This window comes from Tursiops truncatus, chromosome 9 (genome assembly GCF_011762595.2).
Source record: "Tursiops truncatus isolate mTurTru1 chromosome 9, mTurTru1.mat.Y, whole genome shotgun sequence".
Lineage (NCBI taxonomy): Eukaryota > Metazoa > Chordata > Mammalia > Artiodactyla > Delphinidae > Tursiops > Tursiops truncatus.
In genome coordinates, this window is record NC_047042.1 from 57463159 (window position 1) to 57486704 (window position 23546).

At 37.0% G+C, this 23546-nt stretch overlaps 2 protein-coding genes across 9 annotated transcripts in view; one reads left to right on the forward strand and one right to left on the reverse strand.

The window, feature by feature from the left end:
• Positions 1-19378, forward strand: part of TAX1BP1 (Tax1 binding protein 1) — an 88315-nt gene extending 68937 nt beyond the window's left edge. The window contains exons 15-20 of one of the 3 annotated variants that reach the window (XM_019926328.3): positions 5617-5800; positions 6156-6304; positions 16770-16852; positions 17472-17627; positions 18910-19075; positions 19170-19378. In XM_019926328.3, coding sequence (XP_019781887.1) covers positions 5617-5800; positions 6156-6304; positions 16770-16852; positions 17472-17627; positions 18910-19036 — 699 coding nt within the window. In that variant the 3' untranslated portion in view covers positions 19037-19075; positions 19170-19378. Of the gene's footprint in view, positions 1-5616; positions 5801-6155; positions 6305-16769; positions 16853-17471 lie in introns of all 3 variants that reach the window. The other 2 variants (XM_019926323.3, XM_019926332.3) reach the window with 2 other exon arrangements.
• JAZF1 (JAZF zinc finger 1) overlaps positions 18478-23546 on the reverse strand; it is a 336089-nt gene continuing 331020 nt past the window's right edge. Inside the window, exons 5-7 of one of the 6 annotated variants that reach the window (XM_033863112.2) lie at positions 21700-21781; positions 20031-20112; positions 18478-19510 (exon numbers count right to left, since the gene is read on the reverse strand). In XM_033863112.2, the coding sequence (XP_033719003.1) occupies positions 20039-20112; positions 21700-21781 (156 nt within the window). In that variant the 3' untranslated portion in view covers positions 18478-19510; positions 20031-20038. Of the gene's footprint in view, positions 21782-23546 lie in introns of all 6 variants that reach the window. The other 5 variants (XR_012334016.1, XM_073809767.1, XM_033863111.2 and 2 more) reach the window with 5 other exon arrangements.

Below are 23546 nucleotides of genomic sequence, written 5' to 3' on the forward strand. Positions count from 1 at the left end.
ACCATGCTCCTTTAAATTGATTTGCTTACACTTTTTTTTTTGGTGGTACGCGGGCCTCTCACTGTTGTGGCCTCTCCTGTTGCGGAGCACAGGCTCCAGACGCGCAGGCTCAGCGGCCATGGCTCACGGGCCTAGCCACTCGGCGTCATGTGGGATCGTCCCAGACCGGGACACGAACCTGCGTCCCCTGCTTTGGCAGGCGGACTCTCAACCACTGCGCCACCAGGGAAGCCCTGCTTACACTTTTGTAGAAGTATTTTATCGTCTCTTAACTCTTTTGCTGCTTTCATGCCCTTTTTTCACTTTTCTTGAATCATCTTTGAAATATTTTAAAAATTTACTCTCTCCCTTTTTCTCTCTGCACATTTCCACTTAAACATCCTGAATTATTATAGTGGTATGTCAGGGGTTTTTGAGTCTTGACAGGAGATGAGGGAACATCCATTGAGGGCCTGCTGTGTTCTAAACACACCCCTCATTTCTTAGTACTCTGAGGCCTGGGAAAGGTAAGTTCCTCAGGGTTATTTGTGCTGGAGCTGATGAGCAAATTCTGGTCTGACTCCAATCAACCATGTCATGCTGCCCCCCTGATTATTTGTTTCTACTTTCAACTGTGCCCAGTATAGTTTTGCTAGATTAACGTTGCTAAGGACCATTTCAGTGTGTTATTATTGTTCAAGAACTGTTAGGCCCATTGTAGTAAACTGTATGACACATCTGGCACATTTGCCCTTCAACCTGTGTTTTTAGCTGCATTTCTTCTACTCTTAACATGCATCCTGTGTTCTAAGTAAATCATTCACTTCCCAATCCTGCAATATGTTATATTTCATATGCCTTCTGTACTCTTTTCACGTACTTCGGAAGAACTTTTAATTCCCATTTCTCTTTTCAAACCTAAATTGACTTGCATTTTTCATGTTTACCAGTTTTGCTTTCAATGATAATGACTTATTCTATTTGAAGGCCACTTACTCTATTTTAAGGTCATTTTATAGGTAAAAATTTGTTAACATAGAGTGTCATCTCTACTCCCAAGGGATGACAATCAGCAAAACCAGCTGAATTTTACTTTACAGATGAAAATTTTCATCCTTGTATCTTTGGTAATATTTTTGGTTGAATTCTTTAATTTTTATTTTTCAAGTTTTTTTTTTTTTTGGATGTGGACCATTTTTAAAGTCTTTTTCGAATTTGTTACAATATTGCTCTGTTTTATGTTTTGTTTTTCTGGCTGTGGGGCATGTGGGATCTTAGCTCCCCGACCAGGGATTGAACCTGCACCCCACCGGCATTGGAAGGCGAAGTCTTAAGCACTGGACTGCCAGGGAAGTCCCTGGTGCAATTTAAATATGATAACATTCTCTCATTTTAAGTGCAATTGGATGAATTTTGGCAAATACATATAGTTCTCTACCATTACATTCAAACTATAGAATGTTTTATTTCTGCACATAGTTCCCTCATGCTCATATGTAGTCTATTCCTCCAGCTACCCCTAGTCCCAGACAACCACTGTTCTGCTTTCTGTTACTCTGTAGTTTTACTTTTTCTAGCATTTCACATAAATGTGGTCATACAGAATTTATTCACTGATTGATAGATGTTAATCCTTTTACCAGCTGATGGGCATTCAAATTATTTCTCATGTTTTGCTGTTACGAGTAATGCTGCTCTGAACATTCTCTTACAAGTTTTTTTTTGTGGACATGTGTTTTCATTTTTCTTGAGTAGATACCTAGGAAGGGAATTGCTGGCTTATATGGTATATAAGTGTATGTTTTTAAGAAACACCCAGATTGTTTTCCAAAAAGGCTGTACACTTTGCATTCCCACCAGCAGTGTGTGAGCATTCCAGTCACTAGCCCTTGGTATTGTCAGTTTTTAATTCTAGTCGTTCTAGTGAGTGTGTCAGGTTACCTCATTGTGGTTTTAGTTTTAATTTCTCCGACGACTAGTGTTTTTTTAATTATTATTTTTTAATGTTAAACTTAAAAAAATTTTTTAATTGAAGTATAGTTGATTTATAATATTGTGTTAGTTTCAGGTGTACAGCATAGTGATTCAGTATTTTTGCAGATTATATTCCATTATAGGTTATTACAAGATAATGGGTATAATTCCCTATGCTACACAGTAAATCCTTGTTGCTTATCTATTTTGTATATAGTAGTTTTTATCTGTAATCTCATACCCCTAATTTGTCCCTCCCACCTCCCCTCTCTCCTTTGGTAACCACGTTTGTTTTCTATATTTGTGAGTCTGTATTGTGAGTCTATATTACTTTTTAGATTCCACATATTAGTGATACCATACATATAGTATTTGTCTTTGACTTATTGAATCAAGTGCACACGTGGGCGCGCACACGCACACACACACACACACACACACACACACACACACACACACACACACACACACACACACACACACACACACACACACACACCCATCTTCTTAATCCAGTTGTCTGTTAATGGGCACTTGGATTACTTCCATGAATACCTTTGCTATTTTAAATAGTGCTGCTATGAACATTAGGGTGTATGTATCTTTTAAGATTAGTGTTTTCATTTTTTCCAGATAGTCCCCGATGACTGACTGGTGATGCTCGACATCTTTTCGTGTGCCTACAGGCCATTCATATATATTCTTTTGTGAAGTGTCTGTTCAGATCTTTCACCTGATTCTTTATTGGGTTATCTTTTTTGGATTTAAGAGTTTTAAAAAATATATTCCACATACAATTTCTATGTTATATATTTTGGAAATATTTTCTCCCAATTTGTGGTTTGCCTTTTCATTTTTAAAAATACTATCTTTTGAAGAGCAAAAGCTTCTAATTCTGAAGTAGTACAGTTTAGCAATATTTTTCTTAATGGTTCATGCTGTATGTGTCCTATCTGAAATTTTTGCCTAACCCAGGGTTACAGAGATTTTCTCCTATTTTTTAATCCAGTATATTTTATAGTTTCAGCTCTTAGGTTTAGATTTATGATCTACTTAAAATTAATTTTTGTGTAAGGAATGATATGTAGTTAAAATTTTTTTATTTGTATGCAGATATCCAGTTTTTTTGCATCATATATTTAAAAGAACATGTTTTTCCTCCATTGTATTACTTCTGCATCTTTGTTGAAAATTAATTGACAAGAGTATGGGTATATTTTTGGGATCTCTTTTCTGTTTTATTGATTTATATTAGGGGTCAGCATACTAAGGCCTACATCCAAATTTGACTTGTGGCCTGTTTTTGTAAATAAGGTTTTATTAAAGCATATTGCCATGCCCATTCATTTTTAGGTGTTGTCTATGACTGCAATAGCAGAGAGAGATTTGAGTAGTTGTGACAGAGACTATGTGTCCTACAAAGCTGAAAATATCTACCATCAGGCCCTTTATGGAAAGTTTGCCTACCCCCGGTCTGTTTATCCTTAGGCTAAGACTGTACTCAGTTGATTACTATAGCTTTATAATAAGTCTGGAAATCAGATTGTGTAAGTCTTGAAGTTTGTTCTGCTTTTTAAAAATGGGCTGTTCAAGGACCTTTGTGTTTCCATGTACATTTTATAATCAGTTTGTCAGTTTATACAAAAGCCTGCTGGAATTTCGATTGGGATCGCATTGAATCTGTAGATCAATTTGGGGGGAATTAATAGCATAAAAATAAGTTTTCCAGTCCATGAATGTGGTATATTTCTCTATTTGCTGAGGCTCTCTTTAATTTCTCTCAGTAATGTTTGTGGCTTTTAGTTTATAGACCTTGCACATCTTTTGCTAAATTTATTCCTCAGTATTTAATTTTTATCTATGAATGTTACTATAAATAGAATTTTAAAAAATTTCATTTGCTGATATATGGTAGTACAGTTGGTTTTATATATTGACCTTATATACTGCAGCCTTGCTAAATTAACTCATTCTCCTAGTTCTAGTGTATTCCTTAGGATTTTCCACTTCTGTGATGATATCATCTGTGAGTAAAGATGGTTTTACTTCTTCCTTTCCAGTCTGTCTGCCTTAATCTTAATCTTAACACTGTTTAGAACCTCCAGTATAGGGACTTCCCTGATGTTCCAGACTCTGCGCTCCCCCGTGCACAGGGCCTGGCTTTGATCCCTGGTCAGGAAACTAAATCCCGCATGCAGCAACTAAAAGATCCTGCACGCCGCAACGAAGATCCCGAGTGCTGCAACTAAGACCCGGTGCAGCCAAATAAATAAATATTAAGGGCTTCCCTGGTGGCGCAGTGGTTGAGGGTCCGCCTGCCGATGCAGGGGACACGGGTTCGTGCCCCGGTCCGGGAGGATCCCGCATGCCGCGGAGCGGCTGGGCCCGTGAGCCATGGCCACTGAGCCTGCGCGTCCGGAGCCTGTGCTCCGCAGCGGGAGAGGCCACAGCGGTGGGAGGCCCGCGTACCGCAAAAAAAAAAAATTAAAAAAAAAACAAAGAAACTCCAGTATAATGTTGAATAGAAGTGGTTAGAACAGACATTTTTGCCTTAATATTTGATCTTAGGTAGAACCATTTAATTTTTCCCCATTAAGATTCACTGTAGGTTTTTATAGATGTCTTTTTTTTTTAAATCATGGATGCCTGTTGAATTTTATAAAATGTTTCTTCTTGAAGTTATTGAAATGATTGTATGCTTTTTTCCTTTAGTCTATGAACGTGTGATGAATTACATTGATTTTTGGATGTTAAACTAAATTTGCATTCTTGTGATAAAACCCACTTGGTCATGATTTTTTTAAATTAATTTTGGCTGTGTTGGGTCTTTGTTGCTGCGTGTGGGCTTTCTCTAGTTGCAGCGAGCAGGGGCTGCTCTTTCTTGCGGTGCGAGGGCTTCTCATTGTGGTGGTTTCTCTTGTTGCGGAGCACGGGCTCTAGGCATGGTCTTTAGTTGTGACACACGGGCTCTAGAGCGCAGGCTCAGTAGCTGTGGCGCACAGGCTTAGTTGCTTCGCGTCATGTGGGATCTTCCCAGACCAGGGATCGAACTCATGTCCCCTGTATTGGCAGGCAGATTCTTAACCACTGCGCCACCACGGAAGTCCCAATGTATTATTTTCTAATATTGAATTTGATTTCTTAATTAAGTTAAGGATTTTTACATCAGTATTCGTGAGGGTCTGCAGTTGAGGTCTGCCGTTTTCCTGTGATGTCACTGGTTTGGGTATCAGGATAATACTGGCCTTGTAAAGTAAGCTGAGACTTTTTTTTCCTCTAGTTTTTGAAAGAATTTATACAAGATTAGTATTTTTTAAAATGTTCGATAGAGTTTACCAGGGAAGCAGTCTGAGTTGTTTTTTGTCTTGTGATTTTTACTAATAGCTAAGTTGTAAGAGATTCGCAATTTCCTCTCAATTAGCAATAAAAAAGGTACTTTATTGGCACAAATAAATTTGAAAATATATTGGGCTTTATCCTGCTTTCTGATTTTGTTAGATGTGGAAGGGACATTTATGAGAAGTTGAGAACCAGCCTTTCCAACTGTGTACTTTAAATATAATAGGGAAATCATTTTATTGTTATATTTTGGCTAAATACTTAATGCTCTTCTTGTTAAAAAACATTTGGTTGCTTATTCACCTTTGTTTTTGTTAATTTTAGGAACTTAAGAGGAGTATAGAAAATCAAGCAGAAAGGAAATTGGAGGGTCAGAATTCCCAGAGTCCTCAGCAGATCTCACAGTGTTTCAACACAAGCTCAGAGCAAAATGGTCATGTTCCTGCAGTGCCAGATACACAACCAGTTCTGCAGTTTGGTAATCCTTATGCAACACAGGAAACAAGAGGTTATTAAAATATTTTTGGTTGGGGTTAGCTGAATGTGGAGGTTTTTTTTGTTTGTATCTTCCTGGGATTAGAGAACTGTTGGTTATGATCAACTCTAATAGAAATCTTGCTTTATAATAAGCAGTTTTAATGTTTAACACTAACTGGCTTCATCTAGAAGCAGTACACCATGAATGAGGAGTCTATTTGCTTATTGCACATAGTTCTTATTTTTAAAGATCATTTGGGTTAAAAAAAAGACATTTTTTGGATACACTAAAGTGGTTCTTTATATTCTGTTCATCGTAGCTATACACGGAGATTCTAATTTTAGTACCAGGTTTTTACCCTACCCTTCCAAAATTTTTATTTCAGATGGAGCAGATGGTGCTTTTTACCCAGATGAAATCCAAAGGCCACCTGTGAGAGTACCCTCTTGGGGACTGGAAGATAATGTTGTCTGCAGCCAGCCTGCCCGAAATCTAAGTCGACCTGATGGTTTAGAAGACCCTGAGGATAGTAAAGTAAATTGAATTTCTATTTTCTGAGCCTGTCCCTTTTATTTTTTGTCCTGTGTAGAGAGTTATGTGTGTGTAGAAAGAGAGAATGTGTATGCTCGTGTGTGCACATGATTGCTTACTTGATTTTTTGAAAAATCTGCTTGTATTTAAATTTGAAAAATCAACCATTAATATGCTTCAGACTTATACTTTAGGATTTATTGAGAGAATGACCTTAGAATATTGTAGTTATAAGATAGTTTAATTTTAAAAATTTTTTAAAAGTTGAGCTATAATTGACATATAACATGTTTCAGGTGTGCAACATAGCGATTCGGTATTTGTGTATATTGCAAAATGATCATAACAAGTCTAGTTAACATCCATCATCATACAGCTATAATTTTTTTCTTGTGATGAGAACTTTTAAGATCTACTCTCTTAGCAACTTTCAAATATACAATACAGTATTAACTGTAGTCACAGATAGTTTAATCTTAATTATCACAGAGTAATTTACTATATTCTTTTGATTGTAGATGTACCAGGTTGCAAGAAGCAAAGCGTTAATGACAGTGTTATGCTTTGGTGTGCATCTTTTCAGTTTTGCATTTATATCCCACTTTAAGTTATAAAGTGGACTCTTCGTTATCTTTAGCAAGAAAAAGGAAGAAGTGTGTGTATCATAGTTTTCTTTTTCAGAGAAATACTCTTGTAGACATCATTAGTATTTAATCTCTCAGCAGTACAGTACTGATGATAATTGAATCAGTTTACATGGCACGGCATTCTTTTTATTTCATTTAAGAGATTTCGTCACCATTTAATAGATCCTTTTCCTCATAGCTTTTTGGATTTTCTGGTCATTAAGGTGTGTTTAAAAGAAATGCTTTATCATGCTCTTTGCAAGTACAGCGGTATCATGACCTGTTTCTCATTTAATCTAGTTTGCTGCATTTAATTGCTATTAACCTTTGCAGAAACTGATCAGTGTTCAGACAGGCATGATTTTAGCCCTAGTGCTCAACACCCATAATGGAGAAAAATGTATTTCTCTCTTCTGCCTTTTGGCCTCCTATATCCATTACTGGGGATAATTAGGAAAACTGTCAGAACTTTGGTAGCCTATATGAAGTCTAGAGTATCATCTTACTGCTTTATCACACCTTTACTTCACATTTTGCATATTTAATCTGATCATTCTTGGCACAGATGTTACATGTGACAAGCTCTTCTCTTCTGTAGTCATCTGCTTCAGTTTAATTAGTAGAGTGTTCTTTCTGATCTGTGTGCTTTGCCCTCCTGCAAACCCATGAGAAGCAGTGTTAGAGTCTTGTGCTCATTTGCTGACATGCTTAGATTTGGTAATGAGATGGAAGGGGTCTTAATAGGCACACCTTGGGTAATTGTATTTTGCTATCAGAGGATTTTTCACATTAGAAACTAATTTTTTTGCACATTCAGACCTTATTTTTTTTTAAAAATTCTTGTCATTACAACAACAAAAATCACTTGCAAATGAAATGTTTTAGTTAAGTAGTTTTAGTTAGAATATAAAAAGCAGCTCTGAGTTGACCTGTTCCTTTTCTCTGGCTCTTTGCCCTGGAAGTATTTAACAGCCTGGGACCCAGTGCCTTTCAGTTGGGGTTGAAGCGGCTGCACTTCCAGCCCCCTTCAGTCACACCTACCATATCTCCTCCCTTCTGTACCAAAAACTTTCTGTCTCACTCCCCTTCACCTCATAGTTGTAATTATGATGATAGTGATGGCAATAGACATTTCTGTAGTTTTATTGGACAGCTAATGCTTAACACTTTAAATATATTAACTCTTCATAGCTGTCCTATGAGGTAGAAACTATTACTATGTTTTATAATGGAGGAAGCAGAGACAGACTACCTGGCTTGCTTGAAGTCATACAGCTGGTAAGCGTACAGCCTCATCAGTTTGGCTATGGAAGTTGTGGTTTTACCACCTATCAGCCTACCAAGTGGCTAAACCACAGGTTCCCAAACTTTCTCAGTTAATGGCACCTTTAGCATCTCAGTAGCCTCCTGCACAGTTTTTGGAACCATGGTCTAAACTCTTCCTACACAAAAACATCATTTTTGGACCAACACTATTGGTATCTCCTGGGAGCTTGTTAGAAATAAGGAACCTCTGGCTCCACTCCAGACCTACAGAGAATCAGACTGCATTTAACAAAGTCTTTCGGTGATCATGCGCTTAATAAAATTTGAGTTGCACTGGTCTAAGCTTCCTAAGGCCCATCAGGCAAGGTTGGATTACTTTCTCTTCCTTTAACACATATCCCACTTTCCAATTGTTTTTATGCCTTTGTATAATGTTTCCCTTTCACCTGACTAGCTTTACTTCTTTCCTTTCTCCTCTATCTCTGAAAGACTGAGGTTCACACATTCTGTTAATGTGTAGTTTGCAGCTTTCCACATGAATCCTTCACTATGAACCCCCCAATTGAAGACTGACAATTTTTGTATTTACATTTTTTTCTCATGAATTTTTTAGTTTTTATTCTCAGAAGGATCTGTGGTTTTCAAAGGGGCTATGACTCCACAATTATTGGGAATCACTGCTTTAAAGAATCAAGGCCTGTTTCCCATTGTCATGACACATGGAATTTTTGCCTTTCTTAAATTTTGCCATTTTTCATATGTTGTCTTATTTTTAAAATTTTACTTTGAATATAACCAGTATGTTTTCTGTTTACAAAAGTAGTATATAATTACAGCCAATTCACTTTTATCAAGACTGCCAAGACATTTATTTAAAATTAATTAATTTATTTTTGGGTCTTCATTGCTGTGTGTGGGCTTTCTCTAGTTGCGGTGAGCGGGGGCTACTCTTCGTTGCAGTGCGTGGGCTTCTCATTGCGGTGGCTTCTCTAGGTGTAGAGCATGGACTCTAGGCACATGGGCTTCAGTAGTTGTGGTGTGCAGGCTCTAGAGCGCAGGCTCAGTAGTTGTGGCGCAAGGGCATAGTTGCTCCACGGCATGTGGGATCTTCCTGGACCAGGGATCGAACCCGTGTCCCCTGCATTGACAGGCAGATTCTTAACCACTGCACCACCAGGGAAGTCCCCCAAGACATTTCAAAGGGGAAAGAATAATCATTTCAACAAATGGTGCTGGGACATTTGGATATCCATATGCAAAAAAATGAAATTGGACTTCTACCTCATACCATATACAAAAATTAACTCAAATTGAACCTAAATATAAGAGCTAAAGTATAAAATTCAAAAGAAAACATAGAGATAGATCTTTGTGATGTTAGGCAATGGTTTCTTAGATATGACATCAAAAGCACAAGCAGCAAAGGAAAAAATAGATAAATTAGACATCATCAAAAGGATTACATGAGGGGCTTCCCTGGTGGCGCAGTGGTTTAGAATATGCCTGCCAATGCAGGGGACATGGGTTCAAGCCCCGGTCCAGGAAGAGCCCACATGCCACAGAGCAACTAAGCCTGTGTACCACAACTACTGAGCCTGCACTCTAGAGCCCACAAGCCACAACTACTGAAGCCTGTGTGCCTAGAGCCCATGCTCCGCAACAAGAGAAGCCACCGCAATGAGAAGCCCGTGCACTGCAATGAGGAGTAGCCCCCGCTCACCGCAACTAGCCTGTGTGCAGCAACAAAGACCCAACGCAGCCAAAAATAAAATAAATTTTAAAAAAAAGATTACATGAATTCTATATGTTCTGTTTTTTGTTTTTTTTTAATACACATTTTGTTCTAGCTGATTGTGTATCTCTGGTTGGCATCTCTTTTTGTTTTTTTTTTTAAATATTTATTTATTTAGGCACGCCCGGTCTTAGTCGCGGCATGCGGGATCTTCGTTGCGACATGTGGACTCTTAGTTGCAGCATGCATGTGGGAACTAGATCCCTGACCAGAGATCGAACCCAGGCCCCCTGCATTGGGAGTGTGGAGTCTTACCCACTGGACCACCAGGGAAGTCCCTGGTTGGCATCTCTTAATGCTGAATTTTACCTTCTCTATACCATATAGTACAATGCCTTTCATATACAGTAGAGTCTATTTAAATATTTGTGACTAACGATTTTAGCTAAAGAAATGCTTTTAATTATTTTTATTTTCTGCCTACTAATGTTCAGATCATCTTAGAAAGGTAATTTTTGGTAACAGCTTTATTGAGATATAATTCACATACCATACAATTACCATTTAAAGTATACAATTCAGTGGTTTTTAGTATATTCAGAGAATTGTGCAGCTATCACCACATTCAATTTTAGGACATTTTCCTCACCACAAAAAGAAGCTCTGTACCGTTTAGCAGTTACTTTGTCTCTGTAGAGTTGCTTATTCTGGACATTTATGTAAGTCAGATCTTATAACGTGAGGTCTTTTGTGACTGGCTTCTTTCACTTAGCATAATGTTTTCCAGATCCATCCATGTTTTAGCATACATGCATATTTAGCTTGAAGAATGTACTGCATTCCTTTTTATTAAATGCTGAATAGTGTGCTGTATGGATATATCCATACAGATATATATCCATACAGATATACCACATTCTGTTTATCCATTTCTCTGTTGATTAACAGTTGGCTCTTGTGAATAGTGCTGCTGTGAACTTATGTACAAGTTTTTGTTTTGAATACCTTTTTCAGTTTGGTTATATACCTAGGAGTTGAATTGCTGGGTCATAGGGTAACTCTATGTTTAACCTTTTGAAGAATTGCATGATTCCTTTTCCATTGGCAGTGTGTACGTGTAAGAGTTCCAGTTTATCTACATCTTTTCCCACACTTGTTGTCTGTTGTTTTGATGATAGCCCATCCTAGTAGATGAGAAGTGGCATATCATCATGATTTTGATTTGCATTTCCCTGATGGCTAATGATATTGAGCATCTTTAATGTGCTGGTTGACCATTTGTATATGTTCTTTGGGAAAATGTCTATTCAAGTCCTTTGGCCATTTTTATATAGGATTATTTGTCCCTTGCCAGATAAATGATTTGCAAATATTTTCCCATCTGTGGATTGTCTTTATATTCTTTTGGTGGTATCCTTTGCAGCACAAAAGTTTTAAATTTTGATGAAGTCAAATTTACCTATCCGTTTTTTGCTTGTACTTTTGTTGTCGTATCTCAGAAACCATTGCTTTATCTAAGGTAGCTCTAGCTTCTAATTTAGGTCTTTGGTTTGTTTTAAGTTTTGAATATGGAGAAAAGTAACTTTTTTTGGTATTCTTTTCCATTATGGTTTATTACAGGACATCGAATATAGTTCCCTGTGCTGTACAATAGGTCTTTGTTGTTTATCCATTCTATATGTAATAGTTTGCATCTGCTAATCCCAAACTCCCAATCCAACCACCCCCCTCTACCGGCTCCCCTTGGCAACCACAAGTCTTCTCTCTGTGAGTCTGTTTCTGTTTCGTAGATAAGTTCATTTGTGTCATTATTTTAGATTCCACATATAAGTGATATCATATGGTATTTGGCTTTCTCTTTCTGACTTACTTCAATTAGTGTGATAATCTCTAGGTCCATGTACCTGCAAATGGCATTATTTCACTCTTTTTTTAAAAAATTTTTTAACATCTTTATTGGAGTATAATTGCTTTACAATGGTGTGTTAGTTTCTGCTTTACAACAAAATGAATCAGTTATATATATACATATGTTCCCATGTCTCTTCCCTCTTGCGTCTCCCTCCCTCCCACCCTCCCTATCCCACCCCTCCAGGCGGTCACAAAGCACCGAGCTGATCTCCCTGTGCTATGCGGCTGCTTCCCACTAGCTATCTACCTTACGTTTGGTAGTGTATATATGTGTCCATGCCTCTCTCTCGCTTTGTCACACCTTACCCTTCCCCCTCCCCATATCCTCAAGTCCGTTCTCTAGTAGGTCAGTGTCTTTATTCCTGTCTTACCCCTAGGTTCTTCATGACATTTTTTTTTCTTAAATTCCATATATATGTGTTAGCATTACGGTATTTGTCTCTTTCTTTCTGACTTACTTCACTCTGTATGACAGACTCTAGGTCTATCCACCTCATTACAAATAGCTCAATTTCGTTTCTTTTTATGGCTGAGTAATATTCCTTTGTATACATATATACCACACCTTCTTTATCCATTCATCTGTCGGTGGACATTTAGGTTGTTTCCATGTCTCGGCTCTTGTAAATAGTGTTGCATGAACATAGGGCTGCATGTATCTGAGAAAAGTGACATTTGAAAATAGAGATCTTACAAAATTATTTGCTTTCCTATTTTTAAAATACCTTTAAATTTTATGGAGTTGTAATTCAGTGATATTCCTTCATTGACATATTACTAGAAATGGATGTTTGGCTGAGCTTAAACAGTAACATCTCATAAAAAGAGAATGTTGACGAATTTTACTTAATAATACAGAGTTATAAGGATAAACATTAATTCTTTAGTTTTATATAAAAGTTACCCAGAGTCATTGGTACTCTGTTCTTAATGTGTTGATTTTGGCCTTAGCAAATGTTTCTTGTAGGATGCTCTTGAACTAAAGTAGTAATTATTAACTTAGTAAAAGTTCTATTAAGTGGTGGATCTTTCTTCATTGATATTCATTACTAGATCCTTAATGATATCTAAATATTTCAATTAATAATTCCTGGCAAAGGTGGAATCATAACACAGTTTCAGAAATTCTGATTGTCCGAATCCTAATGATTCAGATGGTGTAACTCAATCATTAGCTCCCGAGTGTGTATTGCTAGTTTGATCACAATTGCATTTTTTATTGTGGTTGAATACACATAACATAAAGTTTACCATCTTACTATTTTTTAGTACATGCTTCTATAGCAGTAAGTACAGATGACCCTTAACGCGAGGGTTAGGGGTGCCAACCCTCCATGCAGTTGAAAATCTGAGTATAACTTACAGTTGGTCCTCTACATCTGTGGTTTCTCCCATATCCACAGATCTGCATTCAAGGATCCAACCAACCTCAGTTCATGTAGTATTGTAGTATATACTATTGAAAAAATCCCGCATAAAAGCAGATCTATATAGTTCAAATCCTCATTGTTCAGTGGTCAACAGTATATTCACATTGTTGTGCAACAAGTCTTCGGAACTCTTTTCATCTCGCAAAACAGAAACTCTATACCTGTTAAACAACTCCATTTCTCCCTCCCTCTGGCCCCTGGCATTCTACTTTGTCTCTCTGAATTTGACTATTCTGGATACCTCATATAAGTACAATAGAATCATACAGTATTTATCTTTTTGTGATGGGCTTATTTCACTTAATATATGTCCTCAAGATTCATTCATGTTGTAAGATGTCAGAATTTTTTTCCTTTTTAAGGCTAAATAATATTTCATTGTATGTGTATACCACATTTTGTTTATCCATGCATCCACTGATAAACATTTGAGTTGTTTCCACCTTTTGGCTATTGTGAATAATGCTGCTATGACCATAGGTGTACCAGTGTATCTGTTTGAGTTCCTGCTTTCAGTTCTTTTGGATATATACCCAGAAATGGAATTGTTGTATCGTATGGTAATTGTATTTTTATGATTGATTAAATGTATTTTGTTGTCTAAGAGATTAACCAATTTTAATACTATTTCAGATGTTCAAACTGGTTATATACTTTGATAAGAAAAACAAGAATATTTTTTAGAGACTAGATTTTGAGTTGAGCATCTCATGAGAAGTTTTGGGTTTCAAACAGAGCTTCAGTTTACCGTAGCATGTTTCCTTTGCTTAAAAACCAGTTTGCAAATAGAAAGAGTATTGTGCTCATGGGTCTAAAGGTACATGAACAATGTACAGTGGTTTAGACCTTTGTGGAGATTAAAATGCTATTGAAAATATTTTCTTAAGAAAAATTTAATTATTTGGAATTGTTCGTAAATACATTTTAGTGTGGTATTCCCAATAATATTTGCTTACAAGATTATTTCAGCAGTTTAGCTAAAATACTAGGTACTTATACTTTAAAACTTGCTATTCAAAATTCTTTTGACTTGACAACTTTCAGTGCTAAAACTTGATTGTTTTAGTAGTTTTGGGTGGAAATCTTGCTAAAATAGAGTACTAATAACCTTGATGACTGAAGTTTATTAATTAAAAACTTAATATTGAATGATGTCCTCACATTCTTTTAAGGTGTATAGTAAAGCTGTATGATCCAGTGTTGAAATCCTATTTGATGTTTTGGGTTCTTGTCTGCTTTCCTCTTTTTTTCACCAGTAGCCATTTTTTGTTGCAGCAGTGAGCCTGCCTTAATAGCCTCACTTCCTGGGCTAATTTGTTATATGTAAACTAGTATGGTTTGGAAACTAATTAGCCGAGCTTGATGAGTAAAATGGAATAACTGTATTTGGGAGTGAAAATTTGGTCATTTTGCATGACAAGATCACCAGAGACTTTATTATATGAATTGGTTACTCAGATTTTATTACATACTTCTTGGTTTTAAACTATTCTCCCAGTAGGTGACTTCTTATTTCATGAGGACTTATGTCTCATTATTACATCTAGAATTCTACTCTTCAGTTCCTCTCCCCTTTTATTCTGGTAGAAGATACAGAATAATAGTTCCCTTACCAAATTATATATGGCTTAGAAAGTATAAATTGCTTTTTTTGCCCCCCTCATCCACATATTTTATAAGCAGACATATTTTTAACATGTCTGATAGGTGGTCTGAAACTAGCACCTTAGCTAGTTCCAAACTCTATTGTTAGCTGCTTCATGGAAGCAGTGAATTGGTGTGAGCTGCAGCTGTTGTAAAACACAGGGAAAGGTGGTTATGAGATTTTTGGTTCCATTATATTTTCGCCCCTAGAAAGTTGTATTGTACAATATTATAAATATGTCTCATCAAGAATTTTGAAAAGTAGAATATGAAGACCTTTTGTTTTATTCTTTTTCTTCAATAGCATTTCAAAAAATTTTAAAACATTTATATATGAGAAAATTTTGTTCATTATTTTATATGTAATTGTTTAAGCAGATTCATTTTCGGATATTGTTGCTGGAAGGCCTAAGTATGGCAGCCAGAGTAATGTGGCACAGAATCACAATTTGCCTGTTATACATATGTAAGCTTAGCAGATTCAACTACTAAATCATCTTCCCTCTTTGTCCCTGCAGATTTAAAAACTGTCTGGATTTGACTTACTTAAAGACTTTTAATTTTTGAAGTATATGAAGTACTTCCCCCAACATTCCCCAACTTCTCAGTGCCCTATTAGGTTATTGATCCTGTTTTTCTTTTGCCCAGTTATATCCTAAGGGAATCATGTAAACAAAAGTGTTTTCTCATGTGATGCACATGGGAAAAAAAAGTCTCTCACCTCCTTTTTTGAGCTTTTACGGGGGTGGGGGATAACTGTCAGAATAATAGCTAAGTTACCACGCCTTCCCTTACTGTTCCTTCCCCCCCCCAAAAAAAATTCAATTTATCTTTTGTTTGGTCACTTAAAATTTCACATCACATACACTTTTTTGGAACCTCTTCCTATGACAGACCTGACTTATGAGCCTATTAATAGTTCTGGGGCAATCATGACTACCCAGCAACATAAGGACTTTAATCAGTGCCTCTTCCACCTGTTGTGTGCTGTTAGTTCATGACATGAGAGAAGCTAACAGACTGCTTAGGGGAAGAAAGCAAATGGGCACTTCAGATGATGTGGCTGCTTTGGATATGAAGTGACAGTCTGTGTTTGGATATTGATGTAGCAGCAGTGTGCAAATCTATAAAAAGTGACTAGAGGGATGCAGGCATGGAAATTCAAACCAGCATTTTCTTTCAGATTCAGACTCAGATTTACAGGGTTTTAGGAGTCTTCCTTGATAATGTTAATCAGATATTTAAATTTGAATCTGATTGTTTTACATTAGGGTTTTTGAGGCCTGTAGTTTGGTGCATTGCTTCACTTTAACATGGTTTTCCAGTTGGGTTTGCTTGTGTATTTGCCCCAAAACATACACACACACACAGAGTTTTCCTTTATTTATAATTTCTACGTATTGTGCAGTGGGTATATATTATCAAAGAAGATCCTGCCTATCTTACAGATTAATAGTCATTAAATGAGAATAAAAGGAAAAATAATGCAGTCTTAAGATTTTTATGAAAGTGGTCACCCAGTGTATGGAATGAAAAGTCGGTAAAGTTACCTACATATCGGTCAAAAAAGTCTATTGATCTCTACTTCATTCACACACACAGGTGTAGTATACTCTCCATTCCACTGAATACTGCTTTTTATTTCAAGGTATGACTTAGTCCATAGTGAAATACTCTCTAAAAAACAAAAAGTTACTTTCAAACATGTTTACATGAAAATCTAATTTAATGATAATAGAAGTAAATTTTTAAAAGTATAATCTTATTTCCTTTATACGGTGCTTGATTGAATTAATTAATTGAGGAACTTCTATTTGGTTTCACTTTTCTCAAAAGTTGCACAATTATTGTTTGCCTAGGAAGATGAGAATGTGCCCACTGCCCCTGATCCTCCAAGTCAGCATTTACGTGGCCATGGAACAGGCTTTTGCTTTGATCCCAGGTAATTTTTCTCTTTCCTGTGTAGAATTGGGATTACCTGTGGCTCTCAACGTATGGTCCTTGAAAATTTGCTAGAAATGCATATGGTCCAGGGCCCTAACTCAGATCTTGTTGAACCCCAAATCCTTGCTGTAGGGCCCAGCAGTACACGTCTCAGCATGCCTCCAGGTGGTTCTGATGCGCACCGTACCTGGAGGACCAGTGCTGTAAACACCTTTAGTTGTTAAACTGAATGAACACTGTTGGGAAGCTACAAGTTGTATGAATCTTTATAGTTTTACGAAAGGCATATTTTGTTAAAAATTGAAGAATTCTTGTCACTGAGCCTCATTTCACATAATGTGATTGTATTTTTTGGATTTTGACGAGAAAAAGATTTTCTTTGTCAATCTAATCGTAAAACTAAAATTAGAGGCTTTACAAATGGTTTACACAGTTGTCAATAGCAAGCTTTTAGGAGCAGAAAAAGAGGTTCCTGGCGTAACTGAAGAGTTTCAAGGTAAGTGTTAGTATGCATATCAGCTTAACTAGATAAATGTAACCTCACTGTATCTGAAGGTTACTGCTGTTAAAAATCTGTTTATTAGAAATAGGTAATTCTTTCATTTTATTTCCTCAAGCTTTGATGTTCAGAAGAAATGTCCACTCTGTGAATTAATGTTCCCTCCCAACTACGATCAGAGCAAATTTGAAGAACATGTTGAAAGTCACTGGAAGGTGTGCCCAATGTGCAGCGAGCAGTTCCCTCCTGACTATGACCAGCAGGGGTTTGAAAGGCATGTACAAACCCATTTTGATCAGAATGTTTTAAATTTTGACTAGTTAATTTTTATTAGGAGTTAATAATACAGTTCAGCAGTTGGGAAAAAAACACACCTCAGACCACTAAGGAGACCACAAGGTGTCACTTTCATGTACCCTCTATTGCACTTTTCTGACCAAGAGCTACTTTGAGTTTGGTGTTACGTAGTGTCAGGGTCAGTCCTTGGTTTATCACTTATCAATAAATATAATTTTAACCTCTGTTAATCTTACCTGCTTAAGAAGTTCTTGTGTATTTGTATCTTTATTTATTCCCCATTTTGAAAAATTATATGAATGAAGGAAACGGATTATTTTAACGTTACCACACTGAAAAAATAGGTATGTATAGTGTGTTATTTAGCAGAATATTTACATATCTCTGTTGACCTTGTTGATTGAGCATGACTACTAAAAGTTATGTAACACAAAGAATTTATCGTAAGTCTTGCAAAGTTATTCTTTTGAATACAGAAACTTCATAATTTAGCCCATGAAATATTTTTTTTTAACCCTCTTTAGAAGGGGAGCTGCATGTAGAATGAGATCACATGCTTCCAAGACAGCAAATATCCTTTTTATATTTGAAATGTTTGCTTTAGGAATTAATAGAATGCATATTTTGCTAATTTTATGACTAAAAAATTTTAGAATATCTGATTATTTTTAAGCCATCTTAAAGTTGTATTTCTATCTGATGGGGAAATGGAACAAGATATGTCAGTGTAATTGTTTCATATTAAATGATCTACTAAACAGGGATGGTTGTGGCATAAAATCACAGAAAATGTATGTCTTTTTTCACATATTCTTGATGAGTATAACTTTGAAAAAATGTTCTCAGTAAGTGATTAAATATGTAATGCATAAACCCAAATCAAACTATCGTGTTCGTTATGACTCTGCTGTATATAGTATTCATTAACATTAAAGTAGACACATTTTTAGAAGTGTGTAATTTCATTGTCAAATTTATTTGTGATAGTTTTTCATTAAGTCTAGCATCTTGAATGTCTTTTTGGTCTGGGTCACTAAAAAAATTTTCTGAACTACAGTCCTTTCCCCTTTTAGAATATGAATGTTAAGGATTTAAAGTACTGACTTTTTGATTTTGCTGTTTTTGTGGTTATCAAAATATTTAAGCTTGTCTTAAGCAAACTAGCTATCTAAGATGTTAACTTAATATTCAGTGTAGTGGCATTTTGGGGTACTATATGTGAACCGCATATACACCATCTCACTTGTATTTGTTTCTAGGAGCAGAATTCATGTATCGTTGGAATCCTTTAAAAGGTGTGAGTCTAGGGCAAAACAGTATTGGGCAGTCAGATATCAGGACATGGCAGACCTGGGATGCAGCGGTAATGAAGACTCCATGTTTTAAGCTTCTGGATAGGTTATATGCTAAGCAGAATATATTCAGGTAAAATATGTTCAATGATATGAACATTTTTGTTCCATCATCAGTTAATAATTATGGACCATACTAACCTAAAAGTATCCTTTGAATATTATAGTGCTACTACCAGTGAAATGAAATTGTTCATCATACTAACCTAGGCAAAACATTGATGAAATCTACATGTCAGCTGAATTCTGCCCCCACCCAAAAAAGGCAGCCTTAGAACAAGGTACTGAATGGATATATTCGTTTCTGTGGCAAACTTGATACTGGTCTTTATAATGGATGCTAATGAAAATAAAGAGCCATGTTTATTTTGGGTCAGAGGCAGTTTATTTTAAATGTGATTTCATTTACATTTATAAGCAGCTTTTCTTGACAGCAATTTTGTTTCATTAAGTTGCCTTCAGTTCTAAAACAAACCTCTGTTGCTTTCAAACTTAAATGTGCTCTGTCCTGAACAAAACATATGAAAATATAATTTAAAGCACAGTTTTCACAGACACAGTACAATACATTCACTATACACGGTATAACAAAATATTCCCATCCTTACCTGTTTAGTAATACTGTCACAATGAATAAGTAAATAGAAACTGGAAATTTTTATAGTTGAAAGAAATTTAACATGCACAATGACTATTTTATGACTGTTTAGCTGTTGAACTACTGATCCAGCCTACAGTTTCTTGCACTAGAAGGAGCGAAGCTAAATAATAATTGCTGGCCTAAAAAAAAATTTGGTCAATTCTAGGTAGATATGAAATAGCCAAGTAGGGCCTTCTTATGCACCAACTGGTGGCTTCTCATGTCTGTATCACCCTTTAAAAGATAAAGGATAACACTGTATATTCAGGACCAAGACTACTCTTCAGAGATCTGAGGACATTTTTAGCGGGTAGTGTCTTTATAAATAACTTTTAAATCCCTCATTATGAGGGATTCACAATTTAAGAGTGTATTAATAGAAGCTTACCCATCTGGCTAACAGAATTGTCTTCCTTTCAAAACGTCTGAAAAACTGAGGAGGGAGGAACACCTGCTTTCCATCTGTAAGACTTTCAACAAATGGAAACACGGGAAGAAAGTTATTTTACAAGCATTTCGAGTTTGATTTTCGTCAGTTTTGTGGGCAGTTAGCCATCTCAAAGCAATTTTTATTGCATAATTAGGCAATTGGTAAACTCATGTTTAAGGAATAGCACTTGGGAGAAATGAACACTCAAGGCATGATGGTACTGTTGGTAAGAAAAACGTTAGGAATGGTCCAGACGTAGGTTATACTCTAATGGGTCACGTATTAGTCACTGACCACCTGCTGCAAGAAGCACTTACCTGTCAATAAGGCTCAATTTCATATTTCAGCAAAATGTCTTACAAAGCTAAACAGACATTTCCAGTGGGAATACAGACATCTACAATGTGATGGAAAAAGTGCCTTTAAAAAAAGTCTGAAAACACAATGAGCATGAGGAGGCAACAGGGGTCTTAACAAGATGCTCCTCTTTGAAACGCGCTTGGCATTTTAATTCTTATCTGCAACCCGCAGGTTGTTAGGGCAGTGGTTGCAAGAACTGGCAACACATAAAACATCACATCTGTTGGCAATAGAGAACGACAAAGTGCTTTAAAACTTCACCTAAAGATGAAGATAGAACTAAATTTCACACACACAAAATTTGCACTTAAGTATTTCAAAGTGTTTCCTAACAGATTTCAGGGGAAAGTATTTGAGGGGAAAGTATTTCACTAAACTGGTATCTTGGTCCACCGACATCAATAGGCATAAATTGAATCCCTTGCACCTAGCAGGCACTCAATGACTGTGTGTTAATGAGTGAACTGAATAGACTTTTTGTACAAAAATGCCATTTGTAACACTAAAATGATTGGTAAGTCACATGGCAAGATTTTCAGCTTTTTAAAGGTCTAAAGGATTTGCAAGATAATATAAAACACAGAAAGCACACCTTTTATGCATGTTATTTAAATATGAAAATATTTTTAGCATATTATGTTAAACATTCTTTCTTATTTATATTTCCGTTACCTAAAGTCTTTCTAGTCACAGGTACTAACTCACTCCATTATGTAAGGCATGGTAACCAGTTTGACAGTGAAGGTATTATTTTGGTTTTGAACACAATGAGTTGATGTGTTGAAAAACTTCAACCAATCACATTATAATCTTGGGGGAAAAACCCTCAGTGCTAGCCCCTCCTCCCCCGCAAATGATATCACTGCAACACAGCTAAACGATACACAACATGCCCTCAATTTCTGTCTTGTTTTGGGGGAAATGTGCTGAAAAACCTAGAGCTTTGTTTAGCACCTTATATCAAAGTAATGAAAATGGGTATGATGATTACATGTGCAAATGTACAAAATCATTAACTCTACAAAGATACATCATTCCAAAATTACAGAAAAAATTTAAAGCATGCATTTATTCTTTAAAGGGTTGCTGAATGCTTCCCCTGAAAAAAGGTGGCTGTTTTCAAAATCAGCAACTGCTGGTGAGGATTTCTTGGCACAGTTATGACCAGCATGTTACTGCTGCATCTTCCTGATAATGTCGGCCGACACCGGGGGATGGAAATTGATTGTGTGGTGCCGCAGGCCCTGAGCTGTCTTGTAACTCTTACCACAACGACACTTGAATGGTTTGCGGACACGAATCTGTGTTCTGTGGCCATTCTTAGCATGGTACTTTATGCCATTCACATTCTGTGGAGAGGACAAAAATATCACCTATTAGACGGAGTCACACAGTGTCAGATGGCGGGGAAAACCTCAGTGCAGGTCTGACTGCAACTGGACAGCTCCCGGATGGCAGCTGTAGACAGAACAGGCTTTTTCGCGAACTCGCAGTCGTGTGTTAATCGTGGGCGGTGCAGACTAGGTCATGTACACAGCTCACCCAAGGCAATTTCAAACACACCTCAGTTACCCTGAAAGTACTGACTTCTGACTTTTACATAAAATACGTATTTAAGACCCAGACTTTTAAAGAGGCACAGCTCCCTCTGAATCTTGTTTCTACTCTGAAGAATGTTAACGGTGAAAAATTACATACAAATATCCTCAAGATGGCCCCGAAAAGAATCTAAAGAAAGAAAACATAGGTTAGGGTAATGAAGTTCAAGACGTGTATAAATTCTTCATTTGGAAACTCAGCTTATGTCTTGCTCCCAGCCAACCATGATAATCGCTACCTTATGTAGGGATTTTTGGTCCATTTTCTACTCTGCTTTAAGCCAGTATCTGTGCCCAAATCTTGCCCCAGCACTGTTGTGTGTGTTAAATAAACACCTATGGGCAGACAAGGCCCTACTTTTTATTTATGTATTATTCCAAACATACAGTGAACTTTAAAAATGTTAGGTTATTAAAGCCTCAGCAACAGAAAAGTTCCAAACTTCAAATTGGCCTACAAATCCTAAATGATAACATGAAATAACAAAATGCTTTCTGGATTTCTATCAATTGGTTTTGCTAGCTCACTTGCATATTCTATTTAAGACGTCATGCCTAGAATCACTCTACAGATTCAACCAAGTTAGTTTTGCTTATCCCAATTACATGGTGAGTAAACAGGCTCAGGACACTGAGTAAACTGATGGAAGATTTAAGTAAGAATAAATGGCAGAAGTGATGCTAGAGCATAGGTCTTAATTTCCAAGCCAGCTACTGTCAGACTGAGGAGTAAGGGAAAAGAGAAGATAGGAAGTTGTTGAGTACAGATCACCAGAAGAGTGGACTGTTTTCTAAAGTATTATCTGAATCTAGGCCCACTGAGGCCAGTCCTGTGCCCAACGAAAGGTTTCCAACATAGCCGTCTTCCACTTCATAGGATGCCCTTATCGAGCTCCCAAAGAATAAGAACAAACTGCAGTTGTTTCATGAGCATCTAGCACCGTGCCTGGCACATAGTAGCTGCTCCACTAGTACCTGTGAATGAATGAATTTGTTAGAGCATGCCTCATTCTGGAAGAAATTGAGAGTTGCCATGAAACAAAATATGTTCAGTGGTTATTACTATTTATATTTCCCTACTGGAGATTCACAGTGCACATTAATACTTTTCAAAAGTCCTATGGAAGAGAATCCTCTCGACTTTGTTGAACCCAGGGGTGACAAGGAGCAACCAGCTGTCTATGCTTTGAGTCTGAGGGCTGTCCAGTGAGTTGAACCACAAGGACAGACACGACTTCTTCCCTGAACGTCCAGCTGTTGGCCTTCTGCGCCTTCAGCCCTTGTCATCCCTGCATTAATCCCTGCCTGCAGGGCGACGAGGCACTTCACTGGTCTTCTAGAGGCATGCTGGGGAGTAGGAGGTTGCTGCGCTGGGATGTGGGGAGGGCAGTGACGGTGCAGAATCCGACCCATTAACAGAGATGGGTGGATACGCCCTGCCAGCCCCTTGCTGCTCCAACCATCCCACCAGGGGCCCAGGCACATGGGTAAAGAAGCCAACCTGTGTTATCTAGCC